Here is a 25,335-nt window from a genome sequence, read left to right as displayed (position 1 = left end):
CCAAGGCAGAAGCTTTAAGTAACTCACTGGAACCGTCTTACACACATTGTCTTTGTCTCCATTCCGGCATGAAGCACGCGTCTTTCAAAGAAAGGTCAGGTAGCTGCCACCATGCAAACATAGGTCGTGTTCCCATCGTGGGCAAATGATTGGCTCAGATTGCTGTGTATCTGGCGAGTTCGCGTGGACACTAACCTCTCCTTCCAAGCCCGTGTGACGAGCTAAGATGAGGAAGCAACGAATGGCTCAATGACAACTCAGCCGCTCGACTCTCATCCGCCGCGCTTACCCCCGCACCGCCCACTTGTCCGGCTCCCGAGAAGCTTGTCTGATCAGCTTGCGACCATCATGTTGATTCCTATGGTAAAGGCTGGGGCAGGATGAGACCTCTTCGTTGGCCGGCAGCGCAAATGAGGGCAGGATAACGAAGGACAGATTACACCTTCCCTCGACCTCGCCACTTCCTCACTTCAACCGATGGCCGAGTCTTCATACAAACCTCCAAATTTCGAAATGTTCTGATCAGTAAAATAGATTCTTCTTACTGCAAGGTCTCACATCCTCACCCTGACGTCGCCATGGAGCCCGACCTCTCGAAGAGTATCACTATGCACCCGCATCCCTTCCGCTTCCACGCGCCCGCACATCTCGCCAACTCTTCGCGGCACTCGTCCCGGCGTGGCTCAGTGAACCTAAGCAACGATGAGATCGCCCCCAATGCTTCTAGCACCGCCGTGGAGACGGTGATCCCAGCGAACAACGAGAAGAACGAACCCGTCCCCCGTCACTCTGCCACCGCCACCGATGTCGAAAGCCAGTCCCGCCCCCCCAGAACAGGCCCCGACTCCGACCCCTACGGTTTGTCCTCCGCCTTCAAGACCCCGGAGGACCTCGCCCAGATCAAAGCCAACAGCTCCCGCAAGAGGAACCGCAAGGATGCGAAACGAGGCCCCCGACCCCGTCCCAGAAGGGTCCAGGAGTTCTACGAAACACAGAACGCCGCCATCGAGCGTATGCTCAAGTCCGTCGACCAACACGTCGCAGAGGCGCGCCAGGAGGCAGGCGACACCCACCTCCAGTTCAAGATAGCCGTCTGGGGCTCATTCGTCGCCAACATCATCCTTACCGTCCTTCAGGTCTACGCCGCCGTCACCACCGGATCTCTGTCCATCATTACCACAATGGCCGACGCAGTATTCGACCCGCTCAGCAACCTGGCGCTCATCCTTTCCGCGCACGCCATCAAAAGCGTCAACCCCCGCCGCTTCCCGGCTGGCAAGGCACGGCTGGAGACCGTAGGCAACGTGATCTTCTGTTTCCTGATGATATCGGTGTCCATGATCATCATCGCCTTTGCCGCGCGCGACCTCAGCAACACGAAGCGGGAAGAAGGGGGGGAAGAGACGAACAACTTCCGCCTGGAGCCCATCATCGCCGTCATTGTGGCCTTCGCCACCAAGTTCGCCCTCTTTGTGTACTGCTTTTCTCTGAGGAACCGCTACTCCCAGGTACGCATCCTGTGGTCCGACCATCGTAACGACCTGGTCGTCAACGGTTTCGGCATCCTCACGTCCGTCGGTGGATCAAAGCTTAAGTGGTGGATCGACCCAATGGGCGCCACAATCTTGTCCTTGATCATCACGGCCATCTGGCTGCGCACCGCTATTGCCGAGTTTCTGTTGTTGGTGGGCGTTACTGCGTCGGTCGAGACGCAGCAGCTCATCACGTATGTTTGTCTGACGCACTCCCCGGCCATCCAGGGTATCGACACGGTCCGTGTCTACCATTCCGGTCCTCGGCTCATTGCCGAGGTGGACATCGTGATGGGCCGCGAGAACACGCTCGCCGAGACGCACGACGTGGCCGAGGCGCTGCAGGTCAAGTTGGAAAGTCTGCCGGACGTGGAGCGGGCCTATGTACATATCGACTACGAGACCACTCACAAACCCGAGCATACCTTCAAGAAGGACCTGTAGTGGTGGGAAGGACGCATCGAGGTTGGAGACCTGGCTTTCAGCATCATCACGCAGGGTTTGTGTTAGTCTCGCGCGTAACGACGAACAGAGGAACACATCGATACAGTATTGATCCATTAAAATTAGTTGGTTCCCCCGCTGATCCAACGTCTATGCCGTGTCTTCGCCCCAGTTCGTACAAACTGACGTATCTCGCTATGCACGCAATGCCAAAGAACCTGATCCCCAGATGAAGCAGCGCTGACCGTAGCTTGCATTGCAAAATGCGCAAGCTCTAAATCTTCCATAGTCTACGAGACTTTAGCACATGTTCGTAAAGGAGGATAAGGGGCTGCCGACCTTTCTCCATCTCCCAAAGGCCTTCACTGAGCATCAGATACGCCGCCTGGGCGTTCTGGATACTTGGTGCAACGTCGCCGTCGGCGTGTCCGCATACACGGCCCAGCTCTGCGCCGTTGATGGTGCGACCTTCGCCGGCCGCGAGAGTGAGCCAGTGATGGCAGAGACAGGCACCGCGGAAGGTGATGGACGGCAGGTGGAGGATGGTGGAAGGGCGGAGGAGGGAGGGAAAAAACGAGGCCAGGTCTTCTGGATGAACTCTGGCCTCCCCACTCGCACAAACCTTCAAACCCACGATGAAGTCATTCTTGCGGTAGAGAAGCGGTGTGGCTTCGCGGTTGATCTGGCGGCATGTCTGCAGGAGGGCCACATGGGGCTTCCTGTGATTGAGGGTCACTGTACGGGGCGTCGGACGCGGGGCACGCAGATATGCGTTCTGATGCTCCGGCGGCTCAACCTTGACGCGAAGCTGGCGGCGGCTGCTGGAGACTATGACGGGCTCTGCGGAGAGGAGGAGTAGCTCGTAGATGTCTAGGCGAAGCTCGTAAGGGAGATCGAGAAAGGTTAGGCGACGCGGGACTGGTTCCGGGACGGCAGGACGTAGCGGCTACAGACAGGGAAAGAAAAGGCAGTCAGCACCAACCAGGCTGGAGGTCCAGAGTAAAGGTAGGTGGGTTTCGCCGGGAAAGCATGCAGAAATCGGAAGAGACGCGGTAACGTGCAGACGAGATGACGGGAACACTAGGACGACTGGGCCGACTGGGCCGACTGGTGATGCGGCATTGATGTACGGTATCTGTACGGGGTGGACCCTTTGTGCAGATCGGTGGCATCACGAATCCCATCTTTTGCTGCTGCAACTTGACTTCTTCAAAGGTGGTCCGGGGTGGCGGCGAGCTGGATATTGGTTTGATGACTTTGATATGTGGTGCTGTGTGCAGGTGTAGGTGCAGGTGTAGGTGTGGTGACGTAGGTTGGGCGGCGATGAGGGCGATTTCCCCGGACGATCCACACTCGTGACCAGCCATGTGCTGAGAATATCGTGGGGAACTCAAAGAACCCAAGGCTAACGAGGATGGGGATAAATCCCCGGCGATGAATACAGAGGCGGTACAAGAGGTGGGAGGTGGGAGGTGCAGTCAGGATGGGGTAAAGACTGACTGGTAGGTAAGGTAGGTATGGACATGAGACGGTAGTGTCGACAGCGGGGAGAGGAGGTGAAGGAGGGGAAAAGCAAGCATGGACTTACCAGGCGAGTTTGCTGCAAATCGAGTGAATGATGGGAGGTGGACATTGCTCGGTTCGAGTGACCAAGTAGGGGTAAAGTCGATTCCATCATGGTCATGGTCGGGTGCGATATCCGTTCCTCTTTTTGGGGAAGAGCGGCAGGACACTGACCTCACCTTGCGGGTGAAGAGGGGAATTGGGGACCCGACCCTGGCTACCTTATTGGAGGGCGGCAACGAGCAGCAGCGACGACGACAGCGACAGCGACAGCGACAGCAAACGGGCAAACGGGCAAACGGGCAAACGGGAGGAAAAGGTGGAAGCGGAGGCGGAGGCGGAAGCGGAAGCGGAGGCAGAGGCAGAGGCAGAGGCAGAGGCAGAGGCAGAACCTGGTACGGGCGACGGGAGGCACTGGAAGGGATGAATGAGGCGACCGGAGTGATGGGAAGAGATGGATGCGAGATCGAGGAGACTGCGGATTTAATCCAGAGCGTCCGGCTCGGGGTCGGCCTTCATTCCATTAGACAGTCCAGCCTACTTCCCTCCCTACCTTAGGTAAAGTACGGCGTCCAAGGATGGATGGTATGGAACCGAGCTTGAGCCTGAGCTTGAGACTGAGACCGAGACTGAGACGACTAAGGTACTGCGTAAGGTAGGTAATGATAGGTGAGGTGGGTAGGTAGTGTCAAAGTGCTTTATTTCTGAGACTGCCCGGATGAGAGCGTCTCTGACAAAGGGAAGCAACAGCCCTCCTCTAACCAATTCCAGCCGAGGATGACTTGCCTCAAGTGCTAGGTCGATGCCAGGTGAAAAAGTGCTGACGTGAAGCAGGCAAGACCCAGCGGGAGTCCGTGGCGGTTGCGGGTGCCGGTGCGGGTGCGGGTGCGGGTGCGGGGAAGCTTCCATCGGGGTGGATGACACTGAACCTACAGGTGGGCTCACCTGCTGGTACGCTGTAGCGTAGGTGCCTATCTACCTACCTTACCTTAGGTACAGGTAGGTAGGTATCGGAGGAGATCTCACATATGGAAGTATCCGGCCATGGTAACCGTCACATAGTAATTTGGACCGACTTGCAGAAGAAACTCACGCGAGACCTCACTGCCGGCAGGAAGCCAAGTTAGGTCCAGTGCTGCGCTGCGCTGCGAAAGGTATCGCCGTAATGTGGCGGAAGGATGACGATGTAGGTTCTGTCTCTTCTCTTTATGCCTTTCCTCTCCAACGACGCGCACACAGACAGACATGGATGGCCATGGCGGTTAGAGATGGTTATGCACGCCCCAACTATGGGAATCTTGATTTACATCAGACGATTTATGCAACGCCTGTCACTGTCGCTGTCGCTGTCAGTCATTGTGTCAACACACTGGACAACACAACCACAGTTGGGCAAGAAACTGTTGAGCTTTGATTTCGACTTAAGTGGACATCTCGGGCCATACTTCAGTATGCCATCTGCTATGCAGCAATACCATCATCATACGCGCCAGACCAAGATGCAGTCCCACAGTCCTATCCCAAGGGCTTTTCCGTTTGTCTACATGCCTTGCTAAATTAACAATGGTGTCTCCACGTTGGTCAGCGGAATGTTGTCTGATGAAGGCCAACACAACAAGCCCCTCCATCAGGCACTGGACCCTGCAAGTTTGACGACGCGGAATACCGACCGATGATGGATTGTGGGACATGCCACGATACGATGCGCAAAGAAGGACTCTCCAACTGCGGAAGAATGGTCTGAAATATCTGAGTCGTTTTCTGTCTCTGAATCCCGCGAACCCGGGAATGAAAGGCTCACGCGTTACAAGGGTTTCTGAGCGAATCAATGTCACCCACCACCCTCTTCCAATCTGTACGCCGATTCGAAAGGGATCGATTGGGAAGAATAAAAAATATGGCAAGACAGAAAATACGACATCAAACGAATACGCAGATCGGTATCCGTACTACCTTAAGGTACCTTGAGACAGATTGTGTGAACATATGGGATAAGGTAGGTAGAGAGGGATTAAGGACGTTAGAGTCAAGGAAGGTGCAGATAACAACACGCAAGGACCCGCTGGAAATAAGGCACCTTGTGCTCCAAGCTCCATCTTCAGCTGAGGTGACGAAACGTCGTCTCTAATGTCTTCTTTTGCGGCGACAGACCGGCGTCATCCCTCATCCTATCGATACCTACCGAGTCCCTACCTACGGATGGATACCTTGCCATCATTATCGCCTCTTCGTATCCAGGCCACCACGTCCGTCGCTGACTTGTGACTTGTTGGCCAGCACATCGTCGCGCCGCAATCTCTTGCCCATGCTGCAATGGCCTTGCTAGTCTAGTGCTGCTTGCCACGACCCGCGACTCACGACCCACGCCGTGCTTCTTGTCCTATCCCAACCTGCATCGCCGCCGGGGTCCGCTCTTCTCGACCCCTGGTAACCCATCATCGCTCTCCAACAAGTAGAAGTACTCGGCTGCTTCGCCCTTACCTGGCTATTGTTGGCGATATTTCGCAGCGGTACGTCTCTCTCATTCGTGCTACGACGTACACGCACCTACCTTACATCCCGCCTCGCTGCACCATGACCTGAAGCTCCTCACGGGAAAAAAACATGACATTGCATCGCGACTAACACGGATTTCCCGCTAATGATATGATTACGAGCCACAGACGAACTGACTGATCAGTCCAGTCTTCACGCATGCCTATGCCTGCCCTGCTTGCGAGAACCATTAACAATTTTCTTACCAATAGTGGCATCCCTCCCAATTCTTCCTTTCAACCTCGTTTTCCTCCATATCTCCTCATTCGAGCCCGGCCTCGCTCGTCCTCTTTCTGGGAGCTTCCACGAATACCCAACTACGCCAACCTGCGCATCACCACCTGAACACGAGCACAGCAAGGTACCCCGGCCTACTCTGCGTGTCCACCTGCGCGTTGTACACTAACTACTCCACGCCTCCTCACTCTCTCCGCACTCGACTCCATCGCACCGGGCCTGGACCTGGACTGGACCTGAGGTGAACCTCTCTACCTTGGAACGCACGGCTCCCATCCCCGCCACACCTTCTTCCGCCCGTCCCTCTGTCCGTACATCAACTTCCACCGTGCTACACCACCAATTCTGACGGGACACTTGTATTATATCGTCCATGGCCATTCGCTGACACCTGTCGTTGTCGCTGTCTTGTTGGTTTTCTTTTGGTCCCTTTAGCTTCGTGTCTCGGAACGCCTCCTTTACACAATGGCCGCCCTTCGTGGAGGGGAACAAGTCTATGCAACGGTTCGTGGGCCCGATTGTCATCGTAAGCCCCGGGAAAAAAAAGTAAACAAAGAGCTAATGGCCGCATTGGTATAGCTTCTGTTGAACGACACATACCTTCCAGGTCGGTTTTGACTACTCAATTCGCTTCTCGCATCATTACTGACACGTTTGGTACCAGGCGCATTAGTCCTCGCTCATTCTCTGCGTGATGCTGGCACTTCGAAGCAGCTGGTGGTCCTTGTCACCCTCGATACCGTCTCCGCTGAGGTTATCACCGAACTCAAGGTCAGACTCACCCCATACCTCCGCTCGCTTTTGAGCTTCCGCGAGCTTCAGGCTGATACGTCCCGTCCAGGCCGTTTACGACCATGTCATTCCCGTCCCCAGAATACGCAACGACCGACCCGCTAATCTCTATCTCATGAACCGACCTGACCTGCACTCTGCGTTCACAAAGGTCAACCTCTGGCGACAAACCCAGTTCTCCAAGATTGTCTACATTGACGCCGATGTCGTCGCTTACCGAGCTCCCGACGAGCTGTTCGACATTGCCGCGCCCTTTTCCGCGGCCCCTGACATTGGCTGGCCTGACCTCTTCAACACCGGTGTCATGGTCCTCAGCCCAAACATGGGCGATTACTACGCCCTGATGGCCATGGCCGAGCGAGGTATCTCGTTCGATGGTGCTGACCAAGGTCTACTGAACATGCACTTCAAGAACACGTACAACCGCATCAGCTTCACCTACAACGTCACCCCGTCAGCGCACTACCAATACATCCCTGCGTACCGCCACTTCCAATCGAGCATAAACATGGTGCACTTCATCGGGCCCGAAAAGCCTTGGTTCAAGGGAAGGCAGCCTAGTCAGAGCGATTCGCCTTTCGAAGACATGGTCGGCAGATGGTGGGCTGTCTACGATAGGCATTACAGAGCTACAGTGGGTCACAAAGAGCTTCAACAGAGCAAAGGCTCACGTCTGGATCAGGAAACGAGATCTGCTCCTCCCTCGCAATCCCACGACGCGTACCAGCAACACGAACACAAAGCTCCGGAGATTGTGCAATACTTTACTAAGGGGGAATTCCAGCCGCAGCCACAGGCTCCTCATTTAGCATCAACCGGTGAGCACTATCTTCCCATGGTCGCGGTAGCTTCTATTCCCCTGTGCCGCTCCATGTAGGGCATGAGGCTCATGGCCCTCCGAACCATGATGTCCATGGCCAGTCCCTCGAGCCGCACGCGCAGCATGAAACGCCGCCCCGTAACCCCGGTCAAGGACCTCAGCCTGAGATCGCGTATCAAGCTGGCCCCTCGTCATGTTCCCCTCTCAGCGAGTCCTTTAGTGCTTCTGCTGGAACGCAAACTGAGGCTAGACCAGAGCAGGTTTCAGCGCACCACGAACGGGGCCCTACACCACCATCCGCGGAGCCGCGGCGAGAGCCAAGCCCTCCCCCCGCGCCAACATGGGATGCTCAAAGGTATGTCTTGATATTCTCTCTCCCTCTATGGGACACGCACTAACTGGCTCAGACAACCGCCCCCGGCAGACTCGAGACCAGAGGCACTCAACTTTCCCTTACAAGTGTACGAGATGTCCCAAGATCCCGCTCCGTTTGTGCCTCCCGAGCGATACCCGAGCCCGCCACGAAACATGTGGTATGAGGTGCCCAAAGAGAAGCCTTCGCAGAAACCTCGGGCAATCTTTCCCTGGGAGGCGAACCAACCCAAGCCGACCAGAATTTTCATCGCGGACCCCGAGCCGACGACTGAGGAGCCATCGAGCACACCGACTGGTGAGAAAACGGCGCCGTCCATACCCAAGGCTCATGCTGAGCCGTCTCTTATAGGATCATCGACAACTGGTCAAAAGAGCGAGCCCAGCACCCCATCCACCCCTACCATCAAGGTTGCCCCTTCAGACCCTTGGACCGCCTTCACACGTACGAATGCTTGGGACGAAGTGCCCGAGATTGAGCGCTACGTCGAGGGCCTTCAGAAGCATCGTCGTGGGAAGAGCCAAGGCTCGGTGGGAATCCCTGGTGGGAAGGCGGCAAAGGAGCACGGGCTCAAGCTCACCGACTTCCCTAGCGTAGTCGATAGACCTAGTCTTCCAGTCACTCCCGCGCCTATTCGTCGGCCGAAGTTCTGGGGCGGCGGTGGCCCTGGAACCGGCGAAGGCGAAGACGAGGAGGATCTGCCGGTCGCTCAAGGTGTGCCGCCGCAGTCGGACTGGGTATGTGTGCATGGAATTCGGCGGACTCCCGCAGACTGTATTTGCGACATGACTAACGTTCTGCAAACTCAAAAGGATCCTGTGGCTCAGCTTCAGAAACTGGCTAAGCAGCAGTCGGAGGCTTTATTGAAGAAGCTTGGCGGTGAGGGAGGTCCTGAGGGTGTGAGTCGCGAGATCCCAACACGTCCCATGCCTTTTGGCTCAGAGGGAGTTTTTTCACCTACTTATTTTGCGCAGTCATCTGGAGGGGTGGTGCTCAGCCCGCAGCCGGTAAAAGGCGGCGTAGCCTTGAGCATAGTGCGCAATCTTGGTGGTGAGCAGGATCACTCGACAGCGCCCCGGTCTTCCGGCACCGCGCCGTCGGCCATCCCGGAGCCGTCCTACCAGGGCCCGGGCGCCGCATGGGAAAAGGGTGAAGACGTGCCGTTGAGGGAGACGCCCGCGTTGCCCACGGAAGAGGAGCGTGATGTGCTCGACACCTAGGCGAAGAAGCGTGAGCAGTCCTCTCTAATATCTAATCCACACAGCAGCGATATACCGAATACGAGGGGTTAGGATCGAGTGCATGGGGAGACGCCGTAGTACTGTACTGAACCGGAGTCAGAGGTCATGCATGTAGTGTGTGCCGAGGAGCATGATGCGAGGAAGCGTGGAGCAGGAGCCGTGATGGTACATATTCTCATCATATGGTCTGAAACGAACGTATAATGTGCAAGTCTAATGTAATGAAGGGTTCTTGACGGTCGATCTTTTCTGCGTAAACAATGCGCTAGTATTCCTACAAAAAGTGGTATGATTTTTACACCAAGGCCAAAACCGCCCATAACGCCGCTGAATGCCTGCCCGCTGTCTACCTCGTTTACTCGTCGTCTTCGGCCTCCTCAACCGTGACGGCCTTGCCCTTCCCCTTGCTGCTGTCCTCGGCGCTCTCCTCTTGTGCCGAAGCCACCATCTCCGAGCTTCTGGTCGCGGACTCGTCCCGTCTGCGCTCCTCGGTCGACGACTCGGACGGTGTCGGGTTACCCAGTCCGGACAAGCCTCGGCCGTTACCGAACAGCTGGTTCGCACCGCCCCAGTTGGGCAGTACCGGGTTTGGAGCGAGGACGGTTGGCGACTCGACCCGTTCTGCCGGGGCATTGGAGCCCTGTACAGTTTCCTGCCTGGGCTCCGGTTCGTTCGCTTGAGACGTCGAGCTGGCGGAGGCGGCCTGCGTGGCCGAATTGCTCGTCTCGGTCACTTGGACAGGCGCAGGCTGGGCTTGCGTGTGTGCCAGTGCTTCGGGGTTGTCGCCAGAAGTCGACGGAGCAGTCTCCGGGAAGGTTTGGGGCGAAGCTGCAACTGGGGCGCCGTCCAGCCGCTGAAGAGGCAGAAGAGACCATCCCGGCGGGATGACGACGCCCTCCGGAAGCTCGGCGCTGCCAGCGGGTATCGCGTTGGACTGGGTTGTCGTTCCGTGTCTCGTCACCACAGGTGCGTTAACCCTCAGCTGTTGGATTGGCAACTGCGCCAATGGCATGGGTGGGATGGGCAGCTGAGGCGGAAACTGCGCGGCTCCAGCATCGACGGCCGTGGTGGCGGCGACATTTTGGCCGGCATTGTGCAGTATATTCTGTACCTGTTCTTGTTGCTGTTGCAGCCGACGGATACGGCCCAGCTCTGCCGTCAGGAGCTGGAGCGTCTGTAGCTCATTATGCATGTGTTGCAGGGACAGAACCTCCCGCTGAATCATTTGCTCGAGTTGCTGTATCTGTCCACGGATCGCCGTCATGTTGTTACCGCCCGGCGTCTGTACAGCTGGCGTAAACGGCCCAGCTGGCGCTGCTTGAGGAGGTGTTGGGATTGCTTCAGGCGGAACACCCATTTGCTGGGCCAGCTGCTGCATGTTCTCACCCTGAGCGAAACCGAGGCGTAGCGGGCCCAGCTGAAATACTCGGGCAGCACCGTTTCTGGGAGCCTGCTGAGCGGGTTGAACTCCGGGCGCAGCTGGTGCGTTGCCTCCAGGTGGTTGCGGTCCGGCGGGAGCCGCAGGCGCGGCGCCGAGTCCACCGAGACCGATTCTGGCGAGTACGGCTTCGCGGTTCTGAGGAGCCGCGGCGTTGTTGTTGACGACGACTGGACTTCTGCATGTCGGACACACTTGTTGACGCTCCAGCCAGCTCTTGAGGCATCCAAAGTGAAGGATATGTCCACAAGGCAGCTTCTTGGGGCGCACACGTTCAACCGCCCCAGAATTAGGGTCCCATGGCCGCATCTCCTCTCTGCAGATGATACAAGTGTCTTCCCGCGAGAGCTCCTCTTGCGTGGCATCGGGGTACTTGTTCATGTCCTCTACGGCCTTGCGGTAGCGCCACAAGGCAGAGCCTCTCTTGATGACGGAGCGAGCAGTCATGAAAAGGTCTCGCATAATGTGGATAGGGAGGCCGTAGAAGGTGAGTAGGATGCCGAAAAAGACCAGATAGATGGCGAGTTTGACGCAATCTGAATTGTCAGCGTATACATGCATGAGGGGTCGGGTCGTCCAACTTACCAGCAATGAGATCGAGAATCAGAATCCACTGGCCCTTTGCCTCCCATCCCGGAACCTCAATATCCATTTCGTCAATGTCCTCCTCGCGCGGGAGGTCCGCGTCGTCGCTTGCGCCACCGTCTTGTTCTCTTTGTCGGAGTAGCTCCTCGCGCTCCTCGCGGACCTGTCTCCGTCGCTCCTCTAGACGCTGCCTCGTCTGGGTCTTGACAATATTTTGTTCCATCACCGAAACCAAGTAACGAATACCTGTCCGTGCCGAACACGTTGCTAAGACGGCAAACTCAAAGAGAAACATAACCATCATATTGGGTCGCGCTTGCTGGATTACCGTGTTCACAGTGTATCGAAGCAGCCAAGTGTCGTAGACTAGGCTCAAGAGGAGTGAAATGCTAAGTCGGGTGTGGAAGAGGCCCGGGTTCGTGGGTGGCTGCTGTTCGAGTACCTCGACGCGGCCGTCACCGATCCATCCCCAGACCTTGCCCGTCACCAGAGCGGTAAACATGACGAGAAACCATGCACCAATCTCTTCTCTGAAAATCGTCATCGCCAGGCATGTTTCGGTAATGGCGAACCATGCTCTTTCTGAGAGCTGCTCGACCTCGACTTGTCGCAAGGGGCCGTACAGAAGTCGTTGCAGGCCGTATATCATGGTGCCGTAAATAAGGTAGATGAAGTTGACCAGGACCTGCAAAATGTCAGCTGAGCTTCGTCGCGATCGTTGAGGGTACCAACTAGCAAGCAAAAGTTACTTTGCGCGAGGTATACCATGGCCGAATAGAAGTTGGCTCGTTGGTGGAAGGCCGACACGACGACCGTGGCCGCCAGGGCCGTGGATACCTGTCGAGAGTCAGCATGTTGGAGAGGTGACGGGCGGCGATGGCTTTGGAGCTATGCGAATGAAGCTCGATACTTCCTTGGGAAGAGACTGACCCCTGCATACCACGCGAGCCTCATCTTGATTTCTGATGGGCTGAAAGCACGGTATTCGTAGATTGGAGTGAGGGAGACCCTCAAGTGCCCATGGTGTTGATGCAAGCCAAAGTAAGTCCGGATGCGCGCGGCGTTGGTTGGCACGTCGGACGGAGCTCGTAGTAGATGCCACGTTAGTGACAAGCATCCACTCAACTGAGGTGGATTACCTGAGCAGTGACGCAGGACACCCCAGGCGGACGCTAAGCTGAGCACGTGATGGTTCCTTTCACTGGCGGGGATCATTCCATCACCCGGAACTAGTTTGAGCCGACTCCGACGGCAGAACCACCCGACGTCGGCCGGGCCGCCGCCGAACTCCGACATCACCAAACCGTCCCCACTCCATTGATGGCAGGCGTCGAATGTCCTTACAACACCATACGACTGAGAAAGTGCCTTGTACCAGTTTGATTTTCTGTTGGAATGTCGAGTGAAGATGGACAAACTGTTTTCAAACTGCAAAGAATGAAGATCAGTCACGGAAGTCGAAATGGCATCCGGATTGACACCCATCGTTACACCGGCGCTTCTTGTGTCGATTAGAAACAGGCCGCACATCCCCAGTCATGCGTGGTACTTCATTGCGGCCACAACACTGACAGTGCTCAACCGTCCCGAAGAGATACCGCAAATTTACAAGCATGTTATGAAGCACGGCGTCGGGCCCGACGATCTCAAGCCTGGGGCGGATGAACAGCTCACCGTATCAAGAAAGCTGAGAGAGGCTCTCATCAAAGCGTCTGCAGTTGGAGGCTTGCCCAAGGTAGGCCCAAATGTGCCAAGGCAACTTCTCGCTAACATCGAACAGACGATCAACTCCCTCATGGAGTTGAAGAAAGTGACGCCTGAACATCTTCGTGACGAACCAGACAACAATGGTTCACTTGACGTATCCCCTACCGCTCGGAATCGGGATATACACCACACGCCGATATCCAAAATCTTTGAAAGGGGGCATGACTTCTGGAACAACATTTATGGCAAGATATCCAGGCGAATCATGAGTCAACTAGACAGGTCAGGCACTGAGGACTTGGGGCTGACTGCGCGATTGATGTACGGCTACGTTTTGAGCAACACCAACGTATTGTCTCCGTTGGAAACGTCGTACGTTCTCATAGCTGGGCTTATACCGCAGGATGTAAGTCAGCCCGGGCCAGTTCAGAACTGTGCTAATAGCAGCAGGTTAATCCACAACTGAAAGGCCATCTACGAGGCGCTCTCAATGTAGGGGCGTCGGTAGACGAAGTAAGAGCTGTAAGAGGTATCGTTATCGAGATATGTGAAGCTTCAGGCATGAGACAGCTCGGTGCCGATGTGCCAAACGGATGGGGATGGCGCAGCGAGGTCGCGGATGTCTGACGCCCGATACATTTCTACAAGAAGTCGCATCGCCGTCTAGAGAGGCCTGTTCTTTCTTCCGCCAGAGCTGTCTGCCTCACCAACGAGCAGCGAGTACGCCTTGTCAAACCGAGTTTACCAACCGATTGCCGGATCCGATGTCGTGAGGCTCTACACACAAGTTTCCGCTGCTGGAATTAGTTCCGCAATAAGCGAGAACTCAGGAGACAGACACACCGAGGCGAGCCAGGCTCAATAATCTGGTCCACCACCACTGACAACCAAGGGGCATGCGTCGTATGTGATGTATTGTGCTCCCGTGACCATAGACCGTGGTACGATGAAGCAGGATAGCTGCAAGCATGGGTGTTGAGCGGCCGATGTGCATAGTTTGGTACGGCCGTATGCAACTGCAGATGGGACATGTATCGGAATGTCGCATGCGCAATCCTACCTATTCGTAGTAGTACAAGCGAAAGGACGAACATGGGGAAGACAGGCCTGCCACGGGTCATATTGTGCAACCCGGACCAGATTGGCGCTGGGTTTCCTAGCCAGACGATGGATGTGTGCGGCCTGGGAGGTCTGTATCATACGCAGACCGGATGGCGGGGACAGTACGGATAGGAACCCTGTCGACAACCCATGAACGAGTCTGAAGGTATCATCATCAACATCACGATCCATGCCTGGCCAATGTCACCATCCGTTGCCTCAGACGAGGAGTGTAAATAAAGAAAGGCAAAGAGGCAGGTCTCGATGCGACAGCACATCATCAGCAAACCCCTGCATCATGTCTTCAAAGCAGCGTTCTGTTTGGCTACCGCCAAGGTGGAGAGAGAGAGAGAGAAGACCACGTCCGGCACGGGAAGAAAAAACAATGACAGCATTGGCGTGCTGATCTTTCCCGGTAGGGAATAAGAGGTTGACAGGCGCGAGTGACAGTCCAAAGTGCGAGGGAGTTGGACTTGAAGTCGGACTTGGGTGGCGCCGTGGAGGGTGGGCATTTCGGGGAAGAAGAGCCAAAGTGGTCGCCGACCATGCATCTGGCTGGGCTGGGCAGTGAGTGGGCTTGCAGCAATTAATCTCGGAAGCCATTTCGTCCGTGAACACACCCTTGCCTCCCTCCCCCTTCCATCCCTCATTTGGTCTCCAGTGATCACTCATCCGCTCCAAAGCCAACCATCACACGTCGCCCCCCGTCTGTTAATCAGTGCTGTTCGTCGAGGGTCCAGAACACTGGCCGGGAGCCGCGAGTTGGCTGCCTATCCGTACCCTACGGACACAATGCCTGTCAAGGTGATCTTCGATGCCCCGGATCATCATGACATCCTGTTTGTATCCATGCCGCTGCCTGGCCGTCCCGCAAGTCGGACCCGTATCTGTCATCGGCAGTGGGTGCAGTGGATGAAACTATTGAATCCAACTTGTTCGAGATCGTCAGAATCACCTCCATACGTCCACCGTCCTCGGCGCTCGCTGACCTGTCGTCCGAAGACTGCATCCCGTCATCCGCGACCGGCAGCTTCCCATTGCCTCGGTAATGCCCGTATACCTCGTCTGAGGGCCTATCGGCGCGACGGCCTGCCTCACCGGGTTGACGATATCTCAGGGCCGCCGCATCTCAGAGCTAACCCAACTCTCTCGCTAAACCCCCCTTCGACGACCCTTGCACTCTCATCACACGTGGCTACAGGGCGCATCTAGAATCCTTTGGGCAATCTTGAGCCGTCTGGTGTGGCATTTCCTCCAGCTCGAGCCATCGTCGGGGGGGCGGCGTGGCGCCGGTCGAAACCCGCTGCGTCGGGTCAATGGGCTTGTCCGTGAGACCCGTTTGGGACTCTGTTTTCTTCTTTCTTTCTCTTTCGCCCTCGCAAGTCTCTTTTTTTGATTGTGGGGAACAAGAAATCCGGCCTCTTAGCACCGTCGTCTTAACCAGCAGAGTGCGCGTCCTTAGACCAAGGCCTCGCCCAGACGCCTCGCACAGGCATAGATGGCAACATCAACGGGACTTACAGACGATGCACACGCCCTGGCTTGGTCGAGCACCGCATCGTTTAGAATCTAGCCCCCTCTTCAACGGCATCACAGGAGGTCCATTTTTCGCGCGAACAGGTTATTGAGCTGCACACAGGCTAGTGTTCTGCAGGATGGCGGCGCCTCCTGCTGGGATGGCCAGTCCCGCCGGTCTGGATGGTCCCAAGACTTCGGTATGGCAGCCAGTAGCTGTTTACGCTTGGATCTCGCATTGTTGGCATTTTTGCGCACTTGCACTTGAGGTTCTAGTGAACCCCTTCTTCGCCAACGGCGGCATTTCTGCCCTCTCGGTCAGTATCGACTGCAAAGCACCACGCTGACCGTCGCGAACTGTTGACCGGAGAAGCAGTGGCAAGGAAAAAATGAGGCGTTTCGATACGGGCTTGGTTGGCTCGACCGAGGAGTGAGGCCTCACAAAGAAAGTGCGAGTGGTACTGACAACGGCTCGGCGTGGGATATTCCGTCTCGTTGTCCTGTCGTCTCATCCAAAGCCAACCGAGCGAGACCCCAAAGCTCACCGACGATGTCTTGTCACAGTCTGCCTCGCTTCTAGGCCTCGCGCTGCGTTCAAGTGATCCTTTCCAATGCGGACCCGTGGAGGACTCGGCCAAGACAAGACACCATTGCGACGACACTTGCAGAACCGGCGCCACGTCCAACAAACTCTCGGTGAGAAATCACCCGTACCGCGGCATCCTGAGAGATAGAGAGACCGACAGAGCAAATACGCCGCCAGCCGGGGTCTCAGCGCTTGCGCAGCCTATGCAGCCATTGTATCGCGAGTGTGGCAGCTTCACAACCCTGGATTTGGCGCCCGAACAGTTTGCATTTCGCGATGCAGCCCATGTCCCAGCCGCCCTCCAGCCCTTCGGGCAGCCCTATATCGAGGTGGCTGTATGCTCGACTGTTGAAAATCGGACGCGGAGGGCTAGGTGGCTCACTTAGAGCCGGCAACTCCCCTCCAGATGGCCAAGTGACCCGCCCCTTTCCGCGAAGGTTGCCTCTAGGGCAGGTTTTCGGTGGTTTCGACATCGACAACCGTTGTAAAGTCACGGCAGGATCTGATGGCGGTTGACTCCGGCGCGTGCTAGTAGACTCTAGACCAGGTCATCATGGGTGAGGTGGTCGAGAAGAATTGTCACATTCATCACCGCCTGCCTGCGACAAGCTTGTAAAGGGTTGGAATCTACGGGATGGGCGGCAATGGGCGATAATCCGTGTAATCTTGCCATCAAGATCCGTCCCTTGGAAACATGAACGCCACATAACAGATGTCATTGTGAGAGGCACAAGGGAGGACGGTGACTATCAGTATCGGCCTCAGAAGTCTAAAAACAGGCTCTACGGGGAGATTACAAAAGGGCCCGCGCGGGCGATCCATGTCGATTGCTCCCGCTCCGGGTGGTGTGGTTTCACGGCGGCTTCCCGCATCGCAACGACTTGGATGGGGAATTGGCGGCGGAGGATACGATGCCCAAACACCCACACCAGAGAGTCGTGGCAGTCACGGTAGTGTTGAGCGCAAGGCTGGCAGCTATCGTCACCCAGGAGGGGCCTCGCCCTGGTCTCAACAAGTGAGGCTCGAATCGATAGCAATACCAGGTCTTGGTGAGCCTGGCATGCCTGGCCAAGCCCGGATTCAGGTGAATTTTGCTGCTGATTACCCCAAGCAAAGGGTCGATGTGACGAACGGCCAGGCCTCGTGTCGTGTCGTGTCGTCCGGCGGATCAGAGCCGCGACTGCAGGGAGAAACAGGGAATCGCCGTCGGTGTGAGAAGTCGAATTCGGGCGATCATGATGTATCTATTCTGCCCCATGTCCAGCTCACAACCGCATCATGCCGTCCCGTCTGCTCGAAGGGGCATCATGTTTGATATGTCGATCAGCATCCAACGCAAATGTTTGACGTCGTATCTGGATCTACAGAGGGCTTTCATGATTCCATAGCGCAGGGGGTGGAGGACGGGACAGGGGGGCCGCATCCCTGCTTGTCAGCTCGCAACTTGCAAATATACCATACCCGGTTGGGAAAGCCTGCATACTGCAATTAGCTCGGCCGGCGAGACAAATCTCCCGCGGCCGGCCTATCACGAAAGACGACGAGGGTGCGGACGGATGTAGGAGGATATGTGTGTGTGTGTGTGTGTGTGTGTGTGCAAACGGAGGGGGTTCATAGAATTTCCAACCACGCGGTATCTGCCGCCTTTCCTCCCTTACCTGACACTGCCGGGCCTCCGAAAGCAGTCCTTTGCAATCCGGTATCGTCCCGGGGGTTTGACTCCTGGCAGCGTTTTGGATGGCGGGACGGTGACCAGATAGGCAATGCTACGAACTCAGGACGAACACCACACACACACACACACACACACCCCACACGTCGGCGTATGTTGAGAGAGCTTGGAGAGGCAGAGGTGAAACCTAGCCACTCGCGAGTGTCCTGTGTCGACGACGTCTACAGTTGAGGCGCGGACGATGATATCCCACCTCGTTCCTATCCAAGTGATGTTGTCAAGCTTTCCTGTAAGAGAATGATGGTTGGGGTCTTAGTGGGAAGATGAGATGGCGTTGGAGCCAGCGCACCTTAGTGTACGATGCAAAGAGATTTCGTCCCATTGTTCGTTCGTCTTGATGCCACTCAATACAAGATGAAGTGTCTGAGTGAAGTGTTAGTGCTGTTCTCTATGCGTTGTTGCAACAGGTGAGGCTTTCTTGGGGGTTGTCTGCTACAGCGGCATACCTACTATGGTAGGTGCTAAACTCTCTGAAAAGACTACTATGGTACCTAGGTATAGGTGATCCAGAGAATGAAAAGAAACGCCTCGGGATCCACTTTCATCACCCGCGCTTGTCATGCGTGTGTTCGGAGTTTATCTCATTTGGGGTTAAAGATAGAAACCTTGATTTGACGCGTGTGGGGTTCGTTCTTTCATTTTTCGCTGCCTCCAGGACACTGACCCCACGCCCTCGTCCAGTCTCCTTTCCTTGCTTGTAGCTTCCGCCCCACTTGCTTCTGCGCCCCCCGGTCCAACGCCCCGCTATCTCATCTTTGAGTAAGGTGGGGACGAAAGTGGAGGGAACGCACCCTGCTTTGTAAGGTGTCTTATTATCTAAGGAAAATACGTACCTGGCATCTGATCTAAGCCAGAGCTAGCAGTTCGACGGACGGCGAGCTTGGCGTCCAAGCCCGAAGAAAACAGACGCAAGTGAAAAATATCAGGGTCTCCTAGTGTAGCCTCCTACTACGCAAGTCCAAGACAAGACAACTCCACCCCCCTCCCACGGGCTCCCACCAGAGAACCAAGGCGCCGCGGACGAAGCTTTGAGGCGGAACGCCTTCGACTGTGTTTTGTACTATGTGTCCTGGACGTAGCCCCCAGGTGGCCCTAGGACAGCATTGCCAGAGACGGTTCGTCCACTGGTGCGAGCCCGCCGCATCGCTCAAAGGGGGTCGCAGCCAAACCGTCGTCCCAGGAATCTGGTTGCTGCGCGCCATGTCCCGCCGCTTAATTTGGCAGCTTGCGTAGATGCCGCCGGTCCGTCCAAAGCCATCGCGGCACGGGCAAAACCGTTGACCCTGGCATTGTGAGCGAGTGTGTTTGGTGTTTGCATAGCAAAGTACGAAGTACTCCGTACAGAGTGCACATCGTCCGAACCATCGCCCTGGATCGTCAGGCTCCAGCCTCGGGCAGCCTCTAGCCTCTAGCCTCTAGCCTCCAGATCACACGGCGGTGGTCCTTATGCCATAACACGATCAGGAGTTAGGCCAGCAACCTAGACTTGGCCGACGTCGCAACGGATTTGCCTGACCTTCGTCAAGTCAAGACCGCTGTGCTCAGCATTGAGGGTGTCGACAAACGGGACAGGGCAGGGCGCGTCACGAAGTCGTCTGTGGTTAGTGCAGGCCGCCAATATCCCTCCCGCCCCGCCCTGTCCGCTTCTCTTCCCAAGTTCCCCGTCGACCAAGACAGCCCGTCCTAGGCCGTTTCGGGCTGGCTCCTGGGCATTCTCGTTTACCATTTCTCCTTTCAAGCAAGCGTGTCTTCTCCATTCCGTAAGGCAGGGTCCTGCCATGTGAGATCTGCGGAATCCAGAGAAACGGATCCGCCGCCGCTCGATTCGCTTCCCCAAACCCTGCCGTTCATCAAGCGTGACCCAGGCATGCGCGCGCGCGCGCGTGTGTGTGTGTGTGTGTGTGTGTGTGTGTGTGTGTGTCTTTGGACGGGAGGGGAAAGCACCACCGGAGCAGGCATTCGGTCTGGCTAGCGTCGTCCGTCGTTTTTGCAGAAGTTGGATCTTGTTTATTCGATACAGAAAAGCAATAACGGCCAGTGTTGCTGCCTTGGGCCCAATGACCTAATCCCCGCTCGCGTTTATGGGCATGACCCCCGTGAATCATGTTGGCGAGCAAGACATGCCTGTAAGGGCAATACTGCGAGATGCGGCACGGCAGTTCGTTTGACGACCAGTGATCTGATGCCGTTGTTGATCGCGAGAGAATTCTAGCGGGAGATCATGGGAGAGGCTGGGGAACGATGTTGGAGATGCACGCTCTGCCTCGGTCCGTTCTGCACTGGTGACTTGTCCGTGAGATTATGCTGCATGGCTGCAACTGCGGTGGTTCGATTCTCAGCCAGAAGGGCATTCCAACAGCGGCATCGACATTCGAGAACTGTGAGGTTGGTATTAGTCAACGGTTGTGTTGCGCACTCACACTCGAGGCCTGAGTTGGTATCAGTATCCGTAAGGTAGAGTAAGGAATGACAGCGGGATGTCCCACGCGCGTCTTCATTCCGCGGGACTCAAAACGGACTTCGACTGGAGTAGCGGTGAGGTTTTTTCATTGGTCGGTTCAAGCGGTGGACTTCAGTATCCACCTTGGTCCGTGTCCACTGTCCAGGTCCACTGTCCGTTTCCCTCTTGATTTCCCCACCTGCCGCGATTCCGTTCGGCGAGGCCGATCTTGGCAACCTTAATAATCGAGCGTCGCCTACCAGCCAATAGGACACTTTTCTCATTTTAGCCAATCAGAAACCGTACTAGGTTGCCCTCATCTCATTCCGCCTCGTCGTGCCAGTGCCGGTCCGTTGCCGCGCTTTTTTGTGCCATAACCCCTAGCAGAGATGATCTGGGAGAATGACGATGGACTGAGACGATTTGAGGGGGTTCCGTCTCCCAAGGCTTTCCCCGAGAGTCAGTCTTGGATTGCTCTCAAGGGTCCTCGCAACAGCATATCTGGTGTAGAAGGGATGGGCATCCGTTGACATGGGAGGTGTGTACCATAGTAGTCGTCTCTGCTGTACTGACAACGTCGTCAGGCCTGATCCTGGCCGTAAAAACATGGACTGGACATGTACTCGTCCACCACTGACCACGCCTTGCGCGTATGGTAGCGTACCCAAGGTAGCGTAGCGTGTATCCGTAGTGCCGGTCAGCGGTCAAGCGCGGTAATAGAGGGGTTTGTTTGGTCCAAGACACATCCGCTCGGAAAGAAAGGCCTCATTCAGGTCCTTGCATCTGAGCCAATATTGTGTGTACTTCGCTGTGACTGTGACTGTGACCGGGGAAGAAACGAGTCGAGATTGAGGAGAACGAGGTTAACGAGGTCAAGAAAAAGAGATGGTCAAGTCCGAAGCAGAAAGTCGTGGGTTGAGGCTATCGCACAGGTTGCCCAATTAGGTAGGAAGTCTCTTGGCCCGTGCAGTAGTCGCGTCCACATCCATTCGTTCACTCCCGTCCCAATGTGAACCCGCAGTCCAAGTCCGGTCTGAGGTGGTCTGTAGTCTGCAGTCTGCAGTCTGCAGCCTGCGGTCTGCGGCCTGCACTGTCCCTGGCTCTGGCCCTCGTTCCGTCTTATCGTCCCGCCCGTCCTGTCCCAAGCATTCGGATGATGGATTGTGTCTCTCCAAGTCCCATGTCTCCTGCATCCCGTGGCGGCGTGCTTCCGTTTCCGCCTCACCTCCGCATCTTGGCCTGACTTGTAGTTTGTTCGTACCTTACCAAGAAGAAGCAGACCGGGGATGTAGATGGAAAAATGAAGGAACACCTGTTTCCACAGCGGAAGCTCGCGAATCCGTCGCTTCCCAGCAAACATGTGCTGCACACGCTGTGGGGGAAACCAAGTCCATCTCAGGAAATACCATGTACATAGTAGTGTAGGTAGTTGGCACCCTCGTCCACTGCTGCCTTGAGTATCGTCCAGGAAGCCAGAAGTATCTAATTTCACGGATACTTTCAAAGTACCTGTAGCTTTTTTCTCGAGGTTGCATCGTTCCAAGCAGGGCGCTGCGGGTCAGGAACCAATAAGAAAACAGTAAAGCGGTACGTACTCAGTACATCTTGCCGGGCAGCCAGATGTCTCCCCCTGGCCCGACTTCATTCCCTGCACTTTACTCTTGCACTTGCTTGCACCTGCACCTGCACCTGCACAACCATGACAGGCTCAGCCCTACGCAACCTGGCAGACACCTCTTCTCACCTCACCTCAGTCAGTATTGCGTCTACAAACACAGATACACTACACGAATAATCCCAAGCCCGTCCCGACTTCCAGGCTACTGCGGCAGAGTCGTCAGCCACATGCTGCCGGTAATCTGCGTCCAGTCTGACCTACCTACCTAGGCACCTCACTGAATACTCGTACCTGCAACGAAATCAAGTCTACCCAACCGCAATTACGCCCTCGCACAAATCTCACATCCCCGACCAGAAAAACGAAGCATCCCAGTACCATCGTGAAACGGCGGAGACGGTTCCCGGCGATTCGGATTTTTTCCTCGTTACTTCACGTTCGAAACCAAAATCACCCTGAGGCATACCACGTCGACACGCCCACATCGCCCGCCCAATATCGATGCTTGGATGCACTTTCTGAATCCGCTTTAATTTCAATATCGACTTCTGACCAATTATTGCTTCCGACGCCTCGACCAAAAATCTACACACGCTCAACACCATGTAACATTATCAGATCAGCCTGACCCGGCTGTCCATCGACCGGCAGACTTCATTGCAACTCCTATACGACGTCCTCGAAGTCGTTGCTTGTTCCAATGAGAAATCGTCATACGAACCAAGCTTGGCCTAGTCGCTGCCCGCCGTCATGGATAACGTCGTTACAAACTATCACCCTGGTGGTTTGCTTGAAGATGCCAAGGCGGAGGGATGGCATCTCATTCCATCAAGATCGTCCCATCACCTCATCCCGTCTAATCACGGCCCATGGTCCATTGCTCACGGCTTATGCAGCCGTGCCCTCCGCTAGGTCCCTCAGCCATCCCGACACCCGCTCTCCGAGAGCCTGCTGGCTGTTTGGGCACCATTGCAAGACGACGACGTCTCGATAGGATTCAATACCACGATAGGTACCATGGAGGCGCAAGACTGCTTCGCTGTACCCAAGTGGCACGGTCGGATCGGGTCATGACACCACTGGACGCATATTGCGAGGTCGCATCAGCACACCTACGGATACTGAGCTTACTGCCTCGCCTATTGATATCCAACTATCCTGACCCCGGTCTCCATAGTTGCTCTCTAGCAGGCGTACCCGTACCCGCGCCTCCTATTCGCCCTCGTTCGTCATCATCACCCTGGGTGCTTGCTGACCTGACCAGCAGCATTGACCAAGAAGCGGTCCTGTCAGTCGGCAGTCATGATCTCCATCGTACCGACCATGGCCTCCGACTGGCGAACAAGTATTCCGAAGGCAGTACCCCTATTCTCTACAGATTCGCACTTTCCTTGTGACCAATTGCGTCCTTTGGAGGCGTCGGCAAAGGAGGCCGCAATCAGCCAACACTGAGCCAGTGCAACGGACGCTAAAATGGCCGCGAGATATGTGGTGGTGGTTGAGCCAGTCAGAGCTTGAGAACCATAGCCCGCGGCTTTTTCCTCCAACGTGTCATTCTCCCTGCATTGGAGAGCAAATATCACTTAGGGAATGATTTGCGACATAATTCTCGCGGCGTTCTGACACGCATATTCGGCCCCTGAATCAAGCAGCACGAAAAGCGGGAGCGGCTTTGTCGGACGACAGCCAGAGATCGCATATCGAACAGGACAGACTTGGTCGGTCAGGAGCTGCTTGCTGTAAGGCTGAGCGCCCTGAATGTCCTTCTCGGGATACAGACCTGCCGCGAATGGCAAGATGCGACCGCGGCGCTGGAACAAGTTTCCAACACGCGGGAATCGGCGGGTAGTTGGGCGGCACAGGGACGGACTGCGTGCTGCATGTCTCTTCACTCGATGCCAGCTGGCCGGTCACACTTCAACGACGGTGTCGCTATCGTTCTCTGGCCGACACCACACGAGACACCAGGACCCTGATCGTGAATTCAGCAAGCCACAGCACAGAAACGAACGCATGCAACGGGATTGAGACTTCGAAGACTATGCTTCGGCTGGCCAACTCCGGATCAGTCTCATTTCTGATTGCTTTGTTAGGAGCGCCGTCATGCGAATTCAAAAACTCGATGACGCTTGCAAGCGCACCAGGACTTCACTCAAGCGCGCCAAGACAAGAACCATGAGGCCCAGTTGGCAGGTTCTTAGGGCACCACGAACGACTGGCAGCCTCGGACGAAGACATCATATCGGACGGCAGTCTTGGCTCCCCAAACTTCAGCAAACACACAGCGGTTAACTTCGCGCATGGTTGACTCTCACCAACGGGGATAAGCTTGCCTTAGTCGAGCTTGCGTCAATGGAGACATTCTGGACGACTGCCGACTTTCATGACGTCGCCGTCAACACCGCATGACGAGCGGCGAAGAGATTTGAAGAGGCTCTCTCCAAATGGGGACATCAATAGTACATGACAATTATCGACATGCTGCTGTGTTTGATGACCGCAGGGGTGATGGGAGACAAGAACTCGTGTCGGTAGGGCGCATCCACGTTACCAGGAAAGCGGGATGGCAGCGACCAGGTACTACTACGTGCCACCCGCGTGAAACATTGGTGGACGACCAAGTCACTGGATACCCTCGCCCATGCTTTCTCTGGCAACCCTTGGCAAGGTTGGGGTTCATCGGGGCTGGTGAACGCAGCCAGGGTTGCACCGCCTCCTGAATTTCTTTTTAAAGATTTTGACTATCTCCATGACAAGGGTGGTGCACACCGTAAAGGCACCAATCATATGTCGCTGTTGATGGTCTTAGCTGGATGAGCCACCACTATTCCTTTTCGGGCTTCATGTCTCGATGGACGGGGTTGGATCGTGCCGACTCTCGTCAGTTTCTCGTGGGTAGACGACTTTGTGGTCTGCAATGGGTGCCGCGTGTGCGATGTCCCTGGCCGACAACCCATGATGCGGAATGCTGGCAATAGCGTGCGAATACTCGTCAAACGAAACGGCCCCTATGCGTCTACATCTGGATTCGACTACCAAAGTATGCTGTCCACAATGTCACTCTCCCGGAACCATG

General features: G+C 55.8%; 5 protein-coding genes across 5 annotated transcripts; 3 read left to right on the top strand and 2 right to left on the bottom strand.

Annotated features, from left to right (window-relative positions):
* Positions 1-578: 578 nt before the first annotated feature.
* On the top strand, positions 579-1,976 carry CkaCkLH20_11725 (cation efflux family protein; the record flags this gene model as incomplete). Its single annotated transcript, XM_038894439.1, has 1 exon — positions 579-1,976. One exon carries the CDS (start codon positions 579-581, stop codon positions 1,974-1,976), a length of 1,398 nt encoding a protein of 465 aa, XP_038740287.1.
* A 274-nt stretch (positions 1,977-2,250) lies between these two features.
* Positions 2,251-3,609, bottom strand: CkaCkLH20_11724 (uncharacterized protein; the record flags this gene model as incomplete). The annotated part of the gene is made up of 2 exons (XM_038894438.1): positions 2,251-2,922; positions 3,565-3,609. 2 exons carry the CDS (start codon positions 3,607-3,609, stop codon positions 2,251-2,253), a joined length of 717 nt encoding a protein of 238 aa, XP_038740286.1.
* Positions 3,610-6,776: 3,167 nt separating this feature from the next.
* On the top strand, positions 6,777-9,516 carry CkaCkLH20_11723 (glycosyl transferase family 8; the record flags this gene model as incomplete). Its single annotated transcript, XM_038894437.1, has 9 exons — positions 6,777-6,815; positions 6,891-6,918; positions 6,976-7,082; positions 7,153-7,921; positions 7,981-8,278; positions 8,331-8,593; positions 8,648-9,033; positions 9,109-9,195; positions 9,271-9,516. The coding sequence occupies 9 exons, from the start codon at positions 6,777-6,779 to the stop codon at positions 9,514-9,516; spliced, it is 2,223 nt and encodes a 740-aa protein (XP_038740285.1).
* A 376-nt stretch (positions 9,517-9,892) lies between these two features.
* On the bottom strand, positions 9,893-12,574 carry CkaCkLH20_11722 (uncharacterized protein; the record flags this gene model as incomplete). The annotated part of the gene is made up of 4 exons (XM_038894436.1): positions 9,893-11,511; positions 11,561-12,245; positions 12,293-12,397; positions 12,491-12,574. 4 exons carry the CDS (start codon positions 12,572-12,574, stop codon positions 9,893-9,895), a joined length of 2,493 nt encoding a protein of 830 aa, XP_038740284.1.
* Positions 12,575-13,022: 448 nt separating this feature from the next.
* CkaCkLH20_11721 (carboxymuconolactone decarboxylase) lies at positions 13,023-16,230 on the top strand (the record flags this gene model as incomplete). The annotated part of the gene is made up of 4 exons (XM_038894435.1): positions 13,023-13,295; positions 13,341-13,673; positions 16,008-16,083; positions 16,160-16,230. The coding sequence occupies 4 exons, from the start codon at positions 13,023-13,025 to the stop codon at positions 16,228-16,230; spliced, it is 753 nt and encodes a 250-aa protein (XP_038740283.1).
* Positions 16,231-25,335: the final 9,105 nt, after the last annotated feature.

The sequence above is a fragment of the Colletotrichum karsti genome, assembly GCF_011947395.1.
Source record: "Colletotrichum karsti strain CkLH20 chromosome Unknown Scaffold50, whole genome shotgun sequence".
In the NCBI taxonomy this organism is placed as follows: domain Eukaryota; kingdom Fungi; phylum Ascomycota; class Sordariomycetes; order Glomerellales; family Glomerellaceae; genus Colletotrichum; species Colletotrichum karsti.
This window is presented reverse-complemented; position numbering and strand designations above follow the sequence as displayed.